This window comes from Hyla sarda, unplaced genomic scaffold (genome assembly GCF_029499605.1).
Source record: "Hyla sarda isolate aHylSar1 unplaced genomic scaffold, aHylSar1.hap1 scaffold_592, whole genome shotgun sequence".
Taxonomy (NCBI): Eukaryota; Metazoa; Chordata; class Amphibia; order Anura; family Hylidae; genus Hyla; species Hyla sarda.
This window is the reverse complement of record NW_026610606.1, coordinates 195,001-211,662: the sequence shown is the minus strand read 5'-3', so window position 1 is coordinate 211,662 and position 16,662 is coordinate 195,001. Positions and strand designations below refer to the sequence as shown.

At 41.8% G+C, this 16,662-nt stretch overlaps 1 protein-coding gene across 1 annotated transcript in view; it reads left to right on the top strand.

The window, feature by feature from the left end:
- Positions 1 to 2,561: 2,561 nt before the first annotated feature.
- The window catches only part of LOC130340495 (NXPE family member 3-like), a 49,260-nt gene continuing 35,159 nt past the window's right edge, over positions 2,562 to 16,662 (top strand). Inside the window, exons 1-3 of the mRNA XM_056554191.1 lie at positions 2,562 to 3,098; positions 8,972 to 9,192; positions 15,924 to 15,997. Of these exons, the coding sequence (XP_056410166.1) occupies positions 2,562 to 3,098; positions 8,972 to 9,192; positions 15,924 to 15,997 (832 nt within the window). The remainder of the gene's footprint in view (positions 3,099 to 8,971; positions 9,193 to 15,923; positions 15,998 to 16,662) is intronic.

The following is a 16,662-nucleotide window of genomic DNA, read 5'->3' as shown; positions in this document are numbered from 1 at the left end:
GATTCACTTTCGTCCTGCCGATAAGAACATTAGGGCCGATGCTCTCTCTCGTTCCTCGGATGCCTCAGAAGTTGATCTCCCTCCGCAACACATCATTCCACCTGACTGCCTGATCTCCACTTCTCCTGCCTCCATCAGGCAGACTCCTCCAGGAAAGACCTTTGTTTCTCCACGCCAACGCCTCGAAATCCTCAAATGGGGTCACTCCTCCCATCTCGCAGGTCATGCGGGCATCAAGAAATCTGTGCAACTCATCTCCCGCTTCTATTGGTGGCCGACTCTGGAGACGGATGTTGGGGACTTTGTGCGAGCCTGCACTATCTGTGCCCGGGATAAGACTCCTCGCCAGAAGCCCGCTGGTTTTCTTCATCCCCTGCCTGTCCCCGAACAGCCTTGGTCTCTGATTGGTATGGATTTTATTACTGATTTACCCCCTTCCCGTGGCAACACCGTTATTTGGGTGGTCGTTGATCGATTCTCCAAAATGGCACATTTCATCCCTCTTCCTGGTCTTCCTTCTGCGCCTCAGTTGGCTAAACAATTTTTTGTACACATTTTTCGTCTTCACGGGTTGCCTACGCAGATTGTCTCGGATAGAGGGGTCCAATTCGTGTCTAAATTCTGGAGGGCTCTCTGTAAACAACTCAAGATTAAATTAAATTTTTCTTCTGCTTATCATCCCCAGTCCAATGGACAAGTAGAAAGAATTAACCAGATCCTGGGTGATTATTTGCGACATTTTGTTTCCTCCCGCCAGGATGACTGGGCAGATCTCCTTCCATGGGCCGAATTCTCGTATAACTTCAGGGTCTCTGAATCTTCCTCCAAATCCCCATTTTTCGTGGTGTACGGCCGTCACCCTCTTCCCCCCCTCCCTACCCCCTTGCCCTCTGGTCTGCCCGCTGTGGATGAAATTTCTCGTGACCTTTCCATTATATGGAGAGAGACCCAAAATTCTCTCTTACAGGCTTCTTCACGCATGAAGAGGTTCGCGGATAAGAAAAGAAGAGCTCCTCCCGTTTTTTCCCCTGGAGACAAGGTATGGCTCTCCGCTAAATATGTCCGCTTCCGTGTCCCTAGCTACAAGTTGGGACCACGCTATCTTGGTCCTTTCAAAATTTTGTGTCAAATTAATCCTGTCTCTTATAAACTTCTTCTTCCTCCTTCTCTTCGTATCCCTAATGCCTTTCACGTCTCTCTTCTCAAACCACTCATCCTCAACCGTTTTTCTCCCAAATCTGTTCCTCCCACTCCTGTTTCCGGCTCCTCGGACGTCTTCTCGGTCAAGGAAATTTTGGCTGCCAAAAAGGTCAGAGGGAAAAATTTTTTTTTAGTAGACTGGGAGGGTTGTGGTCCTGAAGAGAGATCCTGGGAACCTGAGGACAACATCCTTGACAAAAGTCTGCTCCTCAGGTTCTCAGGCTCCAAGAAGAGGGGGAGACCCAAGGGGGGGGGTACTGTTACGCCGAGCGCTCCGGGTCCCCGCTCCTCCCCGGAGCGCTCGCTTCACTCCCTCCGCTGCAGCGCTCCGGTCACGTCCTCTGACCCGGGGCGCTGCGATCCCGCTGCCAGCCGGGATGCGATTCGCGATGCGGGTAGCGCCCGCTCGCGATGCGCACCCCGGCTCCCCTACCTGACTCGCTCCCCGTCTGTTCTGTCCCGGCGCGCGCGGCCCCGCTCCCTAGGGCGCGCGCGCGCCGGGTCTCTGCGATTTAAAGGGCCACTGCGCCGCTGATTGGCGCAGTGGTTCCAATTAGGGTTTTCACCTGTGCACTTCCCTATATTACCTCACTTCCCTTGCACTCCCTTGCCGGATCTTGTTGCCTTAGTGCCAGTGAAAGCGTTTCCTTGTGTGTTCCTTGCCTGTGTTTCCAGACCTTCTGCCGTTGCCCCTGACTACGATCCTTGCTGCCTGCCCCGACCTTCTGCTACGTCCGACCTTGCTTCTGTCTACTCCCTTGTACCGCGCCTATCTTCAGCAGCCAGAGAGGTTGAGCCGTTGCTAGTGGATACGACCTGGTCACTACCGCCGCAGCAAGACCATCCCGCTTTGCGGCGGGCTCTGGTGAAAACCAGTAGTGACTTAGAACCGGTCCACTAGCACGGTCCACGCCAATCCCTCTCTGGCACAGAGGGTCCACTACCTGCCAGCCGGCATCGTGACAGATATAGACTCTATATAACAGTATCTGGTGTAGACAATGCTCTGTGAGCCTCAGTCTGGGGTCCAGCAGGCCATGTATATAGATCACACAGATATAGACTCTATATAATAGTATCTGGTGTAGACAATGCTCTGTGAGCCTCAGTCTCGGGTCCAGCAGGCCATGTATATAGATCACACAGATATAGACTCTATATAACAGTATCTGGTGTAGACAATGCTCTGTGAGCCTCAGTCTCGGGTCCAGCAGGCCATGTATATAGATCACACAGATATAGACTCTATATAACAGTATCTGGTGTAGACAATGCTCTGTGAGCCTCAGTCTGGGGTCCAGCAGGCCATGTATATAGATCACACAGATATAGACTCTATATAATAGTATCTGGTGTAGACAATGCTCTGTGAGCCTCAGTCTCGGGTCACATCACCATTCATGTGTCCTCCTCTTCCCATTCTTATGCAGTTTATCTACCGATTCACATGGAGACCAAACCCAATCAAACCTCCCCCCCGGATCGTGAAGACAAGTGCCCTGGAGGAGGAGCTTCACTCCCTACTGAAGGTGATCGCGTGGCCCCTGCCCCCAGTTAGGGCCAATCTGCAGTTCTCCACCCATCCCCAGACGTCAGCGTTCTCTATAATCCACCCCCGCGCCACTTATGTTGTTGGAGAAAAGCTGGAGGTTCTCGTCACCGCCAAGGACCATAGGGGGCGACTGAAGAGCTACGGGGGCGACTTCTTCTACGCCAAACTTCATTCCCCGAGCATGAAAGCTGCAGTGAGCGGATTAGTCACCGACCACCACAACGGCTCCTACACGGCCTCCTTCATCCTCCAGTGGCCGGGGGAGACCATGGTCTCCATAAAGCTGGTGCACTCCAGTGAGGCCATCGCCATCCTACATGAGAAAAGGGCCACACGACCCGATAAGGTAACGTAGTCCTAACGGACCAAACTCTTCTGGGGGTCATGGGGCAAACGGGACATCATGTGGACCCCGGAGATCAGGGGGCCCAGAGGAGTCACTATTATATTATGGAGGGCACGAAAGGGGACTGACCTCCTAATTCAGAAGGTCCATCCTCTCAGGACTGACCTCCGACTTCAGAAGGGCCATCCTCTCAGGACTGACCTCCGGCTTCAGAAGGTCCATCCTCTCAGGACTGACCTCCGGCTTCAGAAGGGCCATCCTCTCAGGACTGACCTCCGGCTTCAGAAGGTCCATCCTCTCAGGACTGGTCTCCGGCTTCAGAAGGTCCATCCTCTCAGGACTGACCTCCGGCTTCAGAAGGTCCATCCTCTCAGGACTGGTCTCCGGCTTCAGAAGGTCCATCCTCTCAGGACTGACCTCCAGCTTCAGAAGGTCCATCCTCTCAGGACTGACCTCCGGCTTCAGAAGGGCCATCCTCTCAGGACTGACCTCCGGCTTCAGAAGGTCCTTCCTCTCAGGGACTGACCTCCGGCTTCAGAAGGTCCATCCTCTCAGGACTGGTCTCCGGCTTCAGAAGGTCCATCCTCTCAGGACTGACCTCCGGCTTCAGAAGGTCCATCCTCTCAGGACTGACCTCCGGCTTCAGAAGGTCCATCCTCTCAGGACTGGTCTCCAGTATCAGAAAGTCCAGTTAGGTAGATAAAGGAGGAGTTCTTCTTGGTTACAGGATTATGACTGTGATTCTTTTCGGTTCAGGTAGGTAGATAAAGGAGGAGTTCTTCTTGATTACAGGATTATGACTGTGATTCTTTTCGGTTCAGGTAGGTAGATAAAGGAGGAGTTCTTCTTGGTTACAGGATTATGACTATGATTCTTTTCGGTTCAGGTAGGTAGATAACAGGAGGAGTTCTTCTTGATTACAGGATTATGACTGTGATTCTTTTCGGTTCAGGTAGGTAGATAAAGGAGGAGTTCTTCTTGGTTACAGGATTATGACTGTGATTCTTTTCGGTTCAGGTAGGTAGATAACAGGAGGAGTTCTTCTTGATTACAGGATTATGACTGTGATTCTTTTCGGTTCAGGTAGGTAGATAAAGGAGGAGTTCTTCTTGGTTACAGGATTATGACTGTGATTCTTTTCGGTTCAGGTAGGTAGATAACAGGAGGAGTTCATCTTGGTTACAGGATTATGACTGTGATTCTTTTCGGTTCAGGTAGGTAGATAACAGGAGGAGTTCTTCTTGGTTACAGGATTATGACTGTGATTCTTTTCGGTTCAGTTAGGTAGATAACAGGAGGAGTTCTTCTTGGTTACAGGATTATGACTGTGATTCTTTTCGGTTCAGGTAGGTAGATAAAGGAGGAGTTCTTCTCGGTTACAGGATTATGACTGTGATTCTTTTCGGTTCAGGTAGGTAGATAACAGGAGGAGTTCTTCTTGGTTACAGGATTATGACTGTGATTCTTTTCGGTTCAGGTAGGTAGATAACAGGCGGAGTTCTTCTTGGTTACAGGATTATGACTGTGATTCTTTTCAGTTCAGGTAGGTAGATAACAGGAGGAGTTCTTCTTGATTACAGGATTATGACTGTGATTCTTTTCGGTTCAGGTAGGTAGATAAAGGAGGAGTTCTTCTTGGTTACAGGATTATGACTGTGATTCTTTTCGGTTCAGGTAGGTAGATAACAGGAGGAGTTCATCTTGGTTACAGGATTATGACTGTGATTCTTTTCGGTTCAGGTAGGTAGATAAAGGAGGAGTTCTTCTTGGTTACAGGATTATGACTGTGATTCTTTTCGGTTCAGGTAGGTAGATAACAGGCGGAGTTCTTCTTGGTTACAGGATTATGATTGTGATTCTTTTTAGTTCAGGTAGGTAGATAACAGGCGGAGTTCTTCTTGGTTACAGGATTATGACTGTGATTCTTTTCGGTTCAGGTAGGTAGATAACAGGAGGAGTTCTTCTTGGTTACAGGATTATGACTGTGATTCTTTTCTGTTCAGGTAGGTAGATAACAGGAGGAGTTCTTCTCGGTTACAGGATTATGACTGTGATTCTTTTTGGTTCAGTTAGGTAGATAACAGGAGGAGTTCTTCTTGGTTACAGGATTATGACTGTGATTCTTTTCGGTTCAGGTAGGTAGATAAAGGAGGAGTTCTTCTTGGTTACAGGATTATGACTGTGATTCTTTTCGGTTCAGTTAGGTAGATAAAGGAGGAGTTCTTCTTGGTTACAGGATTATGACTGTGATTCTTTTCGGTTCAGGTAGGTAGATAAAGGAGGAGTTCTTCTTGGTTACAGGATTATGACTGTGATTCTTTTCGGTTCAGTTAGGTAGATAAAGGAGGAGTTCTTCTTGGTTACAGGATTATGACTGTGATTCTTTTCGGTTCAGGTGGGTAGATAACAGGAGGAGTTCTTCTCGGTAACAGGATTATGACTGTGATTCTTTTCGGTTCAGGTAGGTAGATAATAGGAGGAGTTCTTCTTGGTTACAGGATTACGACTGTGATTCTTTTCGGTTCAGTTAGGTAGATAAAGAAGGAGTTCTTCTTGGTTACAGGATTATGACTGTGATTCTTTTCGGTTCAGGTAGGTAGATAAAGGAGGAGTTCTTCTTGGTTACAGGATTATGACTGAGATTCTTTTCGGTTCAGGTAGGTAGATAACAGGAGGAGTTCTTCTTGGTTACAGGATTATGACTGTGATTCTTTTCGGTTCAGGTAGGTAGATAACAGGAGGAGTTCTTCTTGGTTACAGGATTATGACTGTGATTCTTTTCGGTTCAGGTAGGTAGATAAAGGAGGAGTTCTTCTTGGTTACAGGATTATGACTGTGATTCTTTTCGGTTCAGGTAGGTAGATAACAGGCGGAGTTCTTCTTGGTTACAGGATTATGATTGTGATTCTTTTTAGTTCAGGTAGGTAGATAACAGGCGGAGTTCTTCTTGGTTACAGGATTATGACTGTGATTCTTTTCGGTTCAGGTAGGTAGATAACAGGAGGAGTTCTTCTTGGTTACAGGATTATGACTGTGATTCTTTTCTGTTCAGGTAGGTAGATAACAGGAGGAGTTCTTCTCGGTTACAGGATTATGACTGTGATTCTTTTTGGTTCAGTTAGGTAGATAACAGGAGGAGTTCTTCTTGGTTACAGGATTATGACTGTGATTCTTTTCGGTTCAGGTAGGTAGATAACAGGAGGAGTTCTTCTTGGTTACAGGATTATGACTGTGATTCTTTTCGGTTCAGTTAGGTAGATAAAGGAGGAGTTCTTCTTGGTTACAGGATTATGACTGTGATTCTTTTCGGTTCAGGTAGGTAGATAAAGGAGGAGTTCTTCTTGGTTACAGGATTATGACTGTGATTCTTTTCGGTTCAGTTAGGTAGATAAAGGAGGAGTTCTTCTTGGTTACAGGATTATGACTGTGATTCTTTTCGGTTCAGGTGGGTAGATAACAGGAGGAGTTCTTCTCGGTTACAGGATTATGACTGTGATTCTTTTCGGTTCAGGTAGGTAGATAATAGGAGGAGTTCTTCTTGGTTACAGGATTATGACTGTGATTCTTTTCGGTTCAGTTAGGTAGATAAAGAAGGAGTTCTTCTTGGTTACAGGATTATGACTGTGATTCTTTTCGGTTCAGGTAGGTAGATAAAGGAGGAGTTCTTCTTGGTTACAGGATTATGACTGAGATTCTTTTCGGTTCAGGTAGGTAGATAACAGGAGGAGTTCTTCTTGGTTACAGGATTATGACTGTGATTCTTTTCGGTTCAGGTAGGTAGATAACAGGAGGAGTTCTTCTTGGTTACAGGATTATGACTGTGATTCTTTTCGGTTCAGGTAGGTAGATAAAGGAGGAGTTCTTCTCGGTTACAGGATTATGACTGTGATTCTTTTCGGTTCAGGTAGGTAGATAAAGGAGGAGTTCTTCTTGGTTACAGGATTATGCCTGTGATTCTTTTCTGTTCAGGTAGGTAGATAACAGGAGGAGTTCTTCTCGGTTACAGGATTATGACTGTGATTCTTTTTGGTTCAGTTAGGTAGATAACAGGAGGAGTTCTTCTTGGTTACAGGATTATGACTGTGATTCTTTTTGGTTCAGTTAGGTAGATAACAGGAGGAGTTCTTCTTGGTTACAGGATTATGACTGTGATTCTTTTCGGTTCAGGTAGGTAGATAAAGGAGGAGTTCTTCTTGGTTACAGGATTATGACTGTGATTCTTTTCGGTTCAGTTAGGTAGATAAAGGAGGAGTTCTTCTTGGTTACAGGATTATGACTGTGATTCTTTTCGGTTCAGGTAGGTAGATAAAGGAGGAGTTCTTCTTGGTTACAGGATTATGACTGTGATTCTTTTCGGTTCAGTTAGGTAGATAAAGGAGGAGTTCTTCTTGGTTACAGGATTATGACTGTGATTCTTTTCGGTTCAGGTAGGTAGATAACAGGAGGAGTTCTTCTCGGTTACAGGATTATGACTGTGATTCTTTTCGGTTCAGGTAGGTAGATAATAGGAGGAGTTCTTCTTGGTTACAGGATTATGACTGTGATTCTTTTCGGTTCAGTTAGGTAGATAAAGAAGGAGTTCTTCTTGGTTACAGGATTATGACTGTGATTCTTTTCGGTTCAGGTAGGTAGATAAAGGAGGAGTTCTTCTTGGTTACAGGATTATGACTGTGATTCTTTTCGGTTCAGGTAGGTAGATAACAGGAGGAGTTCTTCTCGGTTACAGGATTATGACTGTGATTCTTTTCGGTTCAGGTAGGTAGATAACAGGAGGAGTTCTTCTTGGTTACAGGATTATGACTGTGATTCTTTTCGGTTCAGTTAGGTAGATAAAGAAGGAGTTCTTCTTGGTTACAGGACTATGACTGTGATTCTTTTCGGTTCAGGTAGGTAGATAAAGGAGGAGTTCTTCTCGGTTACAGGATTATGACTGTGATTCTTTTCGGTTCAGGTAGGTAGATAAAGGAGGAGTTCTTCTTGGTTACAGGATTATGACTGTGATTCTTTTCGGTTCAGGTAGGTAGATAACAGGAGGAGTTCTTCTTGGTTACAGGATTATGACTGTGATTCTTTTCGGTTCAGGTAGGTAGATAACAGGCGGAGTTCTTCTTGGTTACAGGATTATGACTGTGATTCTTTTCGGTTTAGGTAGGTAGATAACAGGAGGAGTTCTTCTCGGTTACAGGATTATGACTGTGATTCTTTTCAGTTCAGGTAGGTAGATAACAGGAGGAGTTCATCTTGGTTACAGGATTATGACTGTGATTCTTTTCGGTTCAGGTAGGTAGATAACAGGAGGAGTTCTTCTTGGTTACAGGATTATGACTGTGATTCTTTTCGGTTCAGGTAGGTAGATTACAGGAGGAGTTCTTCTTGGTTACAGGATTATGACTGTGATTCTTTTCGGTTCAGGTAGGTAGATAACAGGAGGAGTTCTTCTTGGTTACAGGATTATGACTGTGATTCTTTTCGGTTTAGGTAGGTAGATTACAGGAGGAGTTCTTCTTGGTTACAGGATTATGACTGTGATTCTTTTCGGTTCAGGTAGGTAGATAACAGGAGGAGTTCTTCTCGGTTACAGGATTATGACTGTGATTCTTTTCAGTTCAGGTAGGTAGATAACAGGAGGAGTTCTTCTCGGTTACAGGATTATGACTGTGATTCTTTTCGGTTCAGGTAGGTAGATAACAGGCGGAGTTCTTCTTGGTTACAGGATTATGACTGTGATTCTTTTCGGTTCAGGTAGGTAAATAACAGGAGGAGTTCTTCTTGGTTACAGGATTATGACTGTGATTCTTTTCAGTTCAGGTAGGTAGATAAAGGAGGAGTTCTTCTCGGTTACAGGATTATGACTGTGATTCTTTTCGGTTCAGTTCTTCTTTCATGGATATTTTATAAAGAACGGGACAGAAGAAGTGGTGGAATGTAACGTGGATCTCCCCGAGGACGATGTCTGTGAATATTATAATGAACATTATGAGGAGCGATGGGTTTGTCAGCGACCGAAGACCCTGCCATGTGACTCCTACAGGGACCACTCATCTGGGGGGGTCCGAGACGTCTTCACTGAAGAAGAGCAAGAATTCCTGACAGAGTAAGAGTCTCCTTATAGACAGGGAGATGAGAAGATCTTATCTCTGCATATAACAACATCATCTCTTCTCCGATCTGGATCTAATACACAGGTCATGATGTCACCTCTAACCTCAAGGCTATAGAAGACCCCTGTATAACACTAAGAGCTATAAAACCCCTGTATAACACTAAGAGCTATAAAACCCCTGTATAACATTAAGAGCTATACAACCCCTGTATAACACTAAGAGCTATAAAACCCCTGTATAACACTAAGAGCTATAAAACCCCTGTATAACACTAAGAGCTATAAAACCCCTGTATAACACTAACAGCTATAAAACCTCTGTATAACACTAAGAGCTATAAAACCCCTGTATAACACTAAGAGCTATAAAACCCCTGTATAACACTAAGAGCTATAAAACCCCTGTATAACATTAAGAGCTATACAACCCCTGTATAACACTAAGAGCTATAAAACCCCTGTATAACACTAAGAGCTATAAAACCCCTGTATAACACTAAGAGCTATAAAACCCCTGTATAACACTAAGAGCTATAAAACCCCTGTATAACACTAAGAGCTATAAAACCCCTGTATAACACTAAGAGCTATAAAACCCCTGTATAACACTAATAGCTTTAAAACCCCTGTATAACACTAAGAGCTGTAAACCTCTGTATAACACTAAGAGCTATAAAACCCCTGTATAACACTAAGAGCTATAAAACCCCTGTATAACACTAAGAGCTATAAAACCCCTGTATAACACTAAGAGCTATAAAACCCCTGTATAACACTAAGAGCTATAAAACCCCTGTATAACACTAAGAGCTATAAAACCCCTGTATAACACTAAGAGCTATAAAACCCCTGTATAACACTAAGAGCTGTAAACCCCTGTATAACACTAAGAGCTGTAAACCCCTGTATAACACTAAGAGCTGTAAACCCCTGTATAACACTGAGAGCTGTAAACCCCTGTATAACACTAAGAGCTATAAAACCCCTGTATAACACTAAGAGCTATAAAACCCCTGTATAACACTAAGAGCTATAAAACCCCTGTATAACACTAAGAGCTGTAAAACCCCTGTATAACACTAAGAGCTATAAAACCCCTGTATAACACTAAGAGCTATAAAACCCCTGTATAACACTAAGAGCTATAAAACCCCTGTATAACACTAAGAGCTATAAAACCCCTGTATAACACTAAGAGCTATAAAACCCCTGTATAACACTAAGAGCTATAAAACCCCTGTATAACACTAAGAGCTATAAAACCCCTGTATAACACTGAGAGCTGTAAACCTCTGTATAACACTAAGAGCTGTAAAACCCCTGTATAACACTAAGAGCTATAAAACCCCTGTATAACACTAAGAGCTATAAAACCCCTGTATAACACTAAGAGCTATAAAACCCCTGTATAACACTAAGAGCTATAAAACCCCTGTATAACACTGAGAGCTGTAAACCTCTGTATAACACTAAGAGCTATAAAACCCCTGTATAACACTAAGAGCTATAAAACCCCTGTATAACACTGAGAGCTGTAAACCCCTGTATAACACTAAAAGCTGCAAACCTCTGTATAACACTAAGAGCTGTAAACCCCTGTATAACACTAAGAGCTGTAACCCCGCTATAACACTAAGAGCTGTACACCCCTGTATAACACTAAGAGCTATAAAACCCCTGTATAACACTAAGAGCTATAAAACCCCTGTATAACACCGAGAGCTGTAAACCTCTATATAACACTGAGAGCTGTAAACCTCTGTATAACACTGAGAGCTGTAAACCTCTGTATAACACTAAGAGCTGTAAACCCCTGTATAACGCTAAGAGCTGTAAACCTCTGTATAACACTGAGAGCTGTAAACCCCTGTATAACACTGAGAGCTGTAAACCCCTGTATAACACTGAGAGCTGTAAACCCCTGTATAACACTGAGAGCTGTAAACCTCTATATAACACTGAGAGCTGTAAACCTCTATATAACACTAAGAGCTATAAAACCCCTGTATAACACTAAGAGCTATAAAACCCCTGTATAACACTAAGAGTTATAAAACCCCTGTATAACACTAAGAGCTATAAAACCCCTGTATAACACTAAGAGCTATAAACCTCTATATAACACTGAGAGCTGTAAACCTCTGTATAACACTGAGAGCTGTAAACCCCTGTATAACACTGAGAGCTGTAAACCCCTGTATAACACTAAGAGCTGTAAACCCCTGTATAACACTAAGAGCTGTAAACCTCTGTATAACACTAAGAGCTGTAAACCCCTGTATAACACTGAGAGCTGTAAACCTCTGTATAACACTGAGAGCTGTAAACCCCTGTATAACACTGAGAGCTGTAAACCTCTGTATAACACTAAGAGCTATACACCTCTGTATAACACTAAGAGCTGTATACCCCTGTATAACACAAAGAGCTGTAAACCTCTGTATAACACTAAGAGCTGTATACCCCTGTATAACACAAAGAGCTATAAACCTCTGTATAACACTAAGAGCTGTAAACCTCTGTATAACACAAAGAGCTGTAAACCTCTGTATAACACTGAGAGCTGTAAACCCCTGTATAACACTGAGAGCTGTAAACCTCTATATAACACTAAGAGATGTAAACCTCTGTATAACACTAAGAGCTGTAAACCCCTGTATAACACTGAGAGCTGTAAACCTCTGTATAACACTAAGAGCTGTAAACCTCTGTATAACACTAAGAGCTGTAAACCTCTATATAACACTAAGAGATGTAAACCTCTGTATAACACTAAGAGCTGTAAACCTCTGTATAACACTAAGAGCTGTAAACCTCTGTATAACACAAAGAGCTGTAAACCTCTGTATAACACTGAGAGCTGTAAACCCCTGTATAACACTGAGAGCTGTAAACCTCTATATAACACTAAGAGATGTAAACCTCTGTATAACACTAAGAGCTGTAAACCCCTGTATAACACTGAGAGCTGTAAACCTCTGTATAACACTAAGAGCTGTAAACCTCTGTATAACACTAAGAGCTGTAAACCTCTATATAACACTAAGAGATGTAAACCTCTGTATAACACTAAGAGCTGTAAACCTCTGTATAACACTAAGAGCTGTAAACCCCTGTATAACACTAAGAGCTGTAAACCTCTATATAACACTGAGAGCTGTAAACCCCTGTATAACACTAAGAGCTGTAAACCTCTGTATAACACTAAGAGCTGTAAACCCCTGTATAACACTAAGAGCTGTAAACCTCTGTATAACACTGAGAGCTGTAAACCTCTGTATAACACTAAGAGCTGTAAACCTCTATATAACACTGAGAGCTGTAAACCCCTGTATAACACTGAGAGCTGTAAACCTCTGTATAACACTGAGAGCTGTAAACCTCTGTATAACACTGAGAGCTGTAAACATCTATATAACACTAAGAGATGTAAACCTCTGTATAACACTAAGAGCTGTAAACCTCTGTATAACACTAAGATCTGTAAACCCCTGTATAACACTAAGAGCTGTAAACCTCTGTATAACACTAAGAGCTGTAAACCCCTGTATAACACTAAGAGCTGCAAACCTCTGTATAACACTAAGAGCTGTAAACCTCTGTATAACACTTAGAGCTGTAAACCTCTATATAACACTGAGAGCTGTAAACCTCTGTATAACACTAAGAGCTGTAAACCCCTGTATAACACTGAGAGCTGTAAACCCCTGTATAACACTGAGAGCTGTAAACCCCTGTATAACACTGAGAGCTGTAAACCTCTGTATAACACTAAGAGCTGTAACCTCTGTATAACACTAAGAGCTGTAAACCTCTATATAACATTGAGAGCTGTAAACCCCTGTATAACACTGAGAGCTGTAAACCTCTGTATAACACTAAGAGCTGTAAACCTCTGTATAACACTAAGAGCTGTAAACCCCTGTATAACACTAAGAGCTATAAACCTCTGTATAACAATGAGAGCTGTAAACCTCTGTATAACACTGAGAGCTGTAAACTTCTATATTACACTAAGAGCTGTAAACCTCTGTATAACACTGAGAGCTGTAAACCTCTGTATAACACTAAGAGCTGTAAACCCCTGTATAACACTAAGAGCTGTAAACCTCTGTATAACACTAAGAGCTGTAAACCTCTATATAACACTGAGAGCTGTAAACCTCTGTATAACACTAAGAGCTGTAAACCCCTGTATAACACTAAGAGCTGTAAACCTCTGTATAACACTGAGAGCTGTAAACTTCTATATAACACTAAGAGCTGTAAACCTCTGTATAACACTAAGAGATGTAAACCCCTGTATAACACTAAGAGCTATAAACCTCTGTATAACACTGAGAGCTGTAAACTTCTATATTACACTAAGAGCTGTAAACCTCTGTAGAACACTAAGAGCTGTAAACCCCTGTATAACACTAAGAGCTGTAAACCTCTATATAACACTAAGAGCTGTAAACCTCTGTATAACACTAAGAGCTGTAAACCTCTGTATAACACTAAGAGCTGTAAACCGCTGTATAACACTAAGAGCTGTAAACCTCTGTATAACACTGAGAGCTGTATACCCCTGTATAACACTGAGAGCTGTAAACCTCTGTATAACACTAAGAGCTGTAAACCCCTGTATAACACTAAGAGCTGTAAACCTCTGTATAACACTAAGAGCTGTAAACCTCTATATAACACTGAGAGCTATAAACCCCTGTATAACACTGAGAGCTATAAACCCCTGTATAACACTGAGAGATGTAAACCCCTGTATAACACTGAGAGCTGTAAACCTCTGTATAACACTAAGAGCTGTAAACCCCTGTATAACACTAAGAGCTGTAAACCTCTGTATAACACTGAGAGCTGTAAACCTCTATATAACAATGAGAGCTGTAAACCCCTGTATAACACTAAGAGCTGTAAACCTCTGTATAACACTGAGAGCTGTAAACTTCTATATTACACTAAGAGCTGTAAACCTCTGTATAACACTAAGAGCTGTAAACCTCTGTATAACACTGAGAGCTGTAAACCTCTGTATAACACTAAGAGCTGTAAACCCCTGTATAACACTAAGAGCTGTAAACCCCTGTATAACACTAAGAGCTATAAACCTCTATATAACACTGAGAGCTGTAAACCTCTATATAACAATGAGAGCTGTAAACCCCTGTATAACACTAAGAGCTATAAACCTCTGTATAACACTAAGAGCTGTAAACCTCTATATAACACTGAGAGCTGTAAACCTCTATATAACACTGAGAGCTGTAAACCTCTGTATAACACTGAGAGCTGTAAACCTCCGTATAACACTAAGAGCTGTAAACCTCCGTATAACAATGAGAGCTATAAACCTCTGTATAACAATGAGAGCTATAAACCTCTGTATAACAATGAGAGCTATAAACCTCTGTATAACAATGAGAGCTATAAACCTCTGTATAACAATGAGAGCTATAAACCTCTGTATAACACTGAGAGCTGTAAACTTCTATATTACACTAAGAGCTGTAAACCTCTGTATAACACTGAGAGCTGTAAACCTCTGTATAACACTAAGAGCTGTAAACCCCTGTATAACACTAAGAGCTGTAAACCTCTGTATAACACTAAGAGCTGTAAACCTCTATATAACACTGAGAGCTATAAACCCCTGTATAACACTGAGAGCTATAAACCCCTGTATAACACTGAGAGATGTAAACCCTTGTATAACACTGAGAGCTGTAAACCTCTGTATAACACTAAGAGCTGTAAACCCCTGTATAACACTAAGAGCTGTAAACCTTTGTATAACACTGAGAGCTGTAAACCTCTATATAACAATGAGAGCTGTAAACCCCTGTATAACACTAAGAGCTGTAAACCTCTGTATAACACTGAGAGCTATAAACCTCTGTATGACACTAAGAGCTGTAAACCCCTGTATAACACTGAGAGCTGTAAACCTCTGTATAACACTGAGAGCTGTAAACCTCTGTATAACACTAAGAGCTGTAAACCTCTATATAACACTAAGAGCTGTAAACCTCTGTATAACACTAAGAGCTGTAACCTCTGTATAACACTGAGAGCTGTAAACCTCTGTATAACACTAAGAGCTGTAACCTCTGTATAACACTAAGAGCTGTAAACCTCTGTATAACACTAAGAGCTGTAAACCCCTGTATAACACTAAGAGCTGTAAACCCCTGTATAACACTAAGAGCTGTAAACCTCTGTATAACACTAAGAGCTGTAAACCTCTGTATAACACTGAGAGCTGTAAACCTCTGTATAACACTAAGAGCTGTAAACCTCTGTATAACACTAAGAGCTGTAACCTCTGTATAACACTAAGAGCTGTAAACCTCTGTATAACACTAAGAGCTGTAAACCCCTGTATAACACTGAGAGCTGTAAACCTCTATATAACACTGAGAGCTGTAAACCCCTGTATAACACTTTGAGCTGTAAACCTCTATATAACACTGAGAGCTGTAAAACCTCTATATAACACTAAGAGCTGTAAACCTCTATATAACACTGAGAGCTGTAAACCTCTATATAACACTAAGAGCTGTAAAACCTCTATATAACACTGAGAGCTGTAAACCTCTATATAACACTGAGAGCTGTAAACCTCTGTATAACACTGAGAGCTGTAAACCTCTGTATAACACTAAGAGATGTAACCTAAACTGTGTGTTATACAATAACATTTGTATCATTTTTTTTTCTGCAAGGAATCTGATTGGCCAAGAAATTTCATCAACAGTCAAGAATCTCAATGTTCTACTACAAAACAACATCAGACCAGGTATTTATCTATCTATATATCTATCTATCTATCTCATATCTATCTATCTATCTATCTCATATCTATCTCATATCTATCTATCTCATATCTATCTATCTCATATCTATCTATCTCATATCTATCTATATATCTATCTATCTCATATCTATCTATCTCATATCTATCTATATATCTATCTATCTCATATCTATCTATCTCATATCTATCTATCTATCTATATATCTATCTATCTATCTATCTCACATCTATCTATCTATCTCATATCTATCTATCTATCTATCTCATATCTATCTCATATCTATCTATCTCATATCTATCTATCTCATATCTATCTATATATCTATCTATCTCATATCTATCTATCTCATATCTATCTATCTATCTCATATCTATCTCATATCTATCTATCTCATATCTATCTATCTCATATCTATCTATCTCATATCTATCTATCTCATATCTATCTATCTCATATCTATCTATCTCATATCTATCTATCTATCTATCTCATATCTATCTCATATCTATCTATCTATCTATCTATCTATCTATCTCATATCTATCTATCTATCTATCTCATATCTATCTCATATCTATCTCACATCTATCTATCTCATATCTATCTATCTATCTCATATCTATCTATCTCATATCTATCTCATATC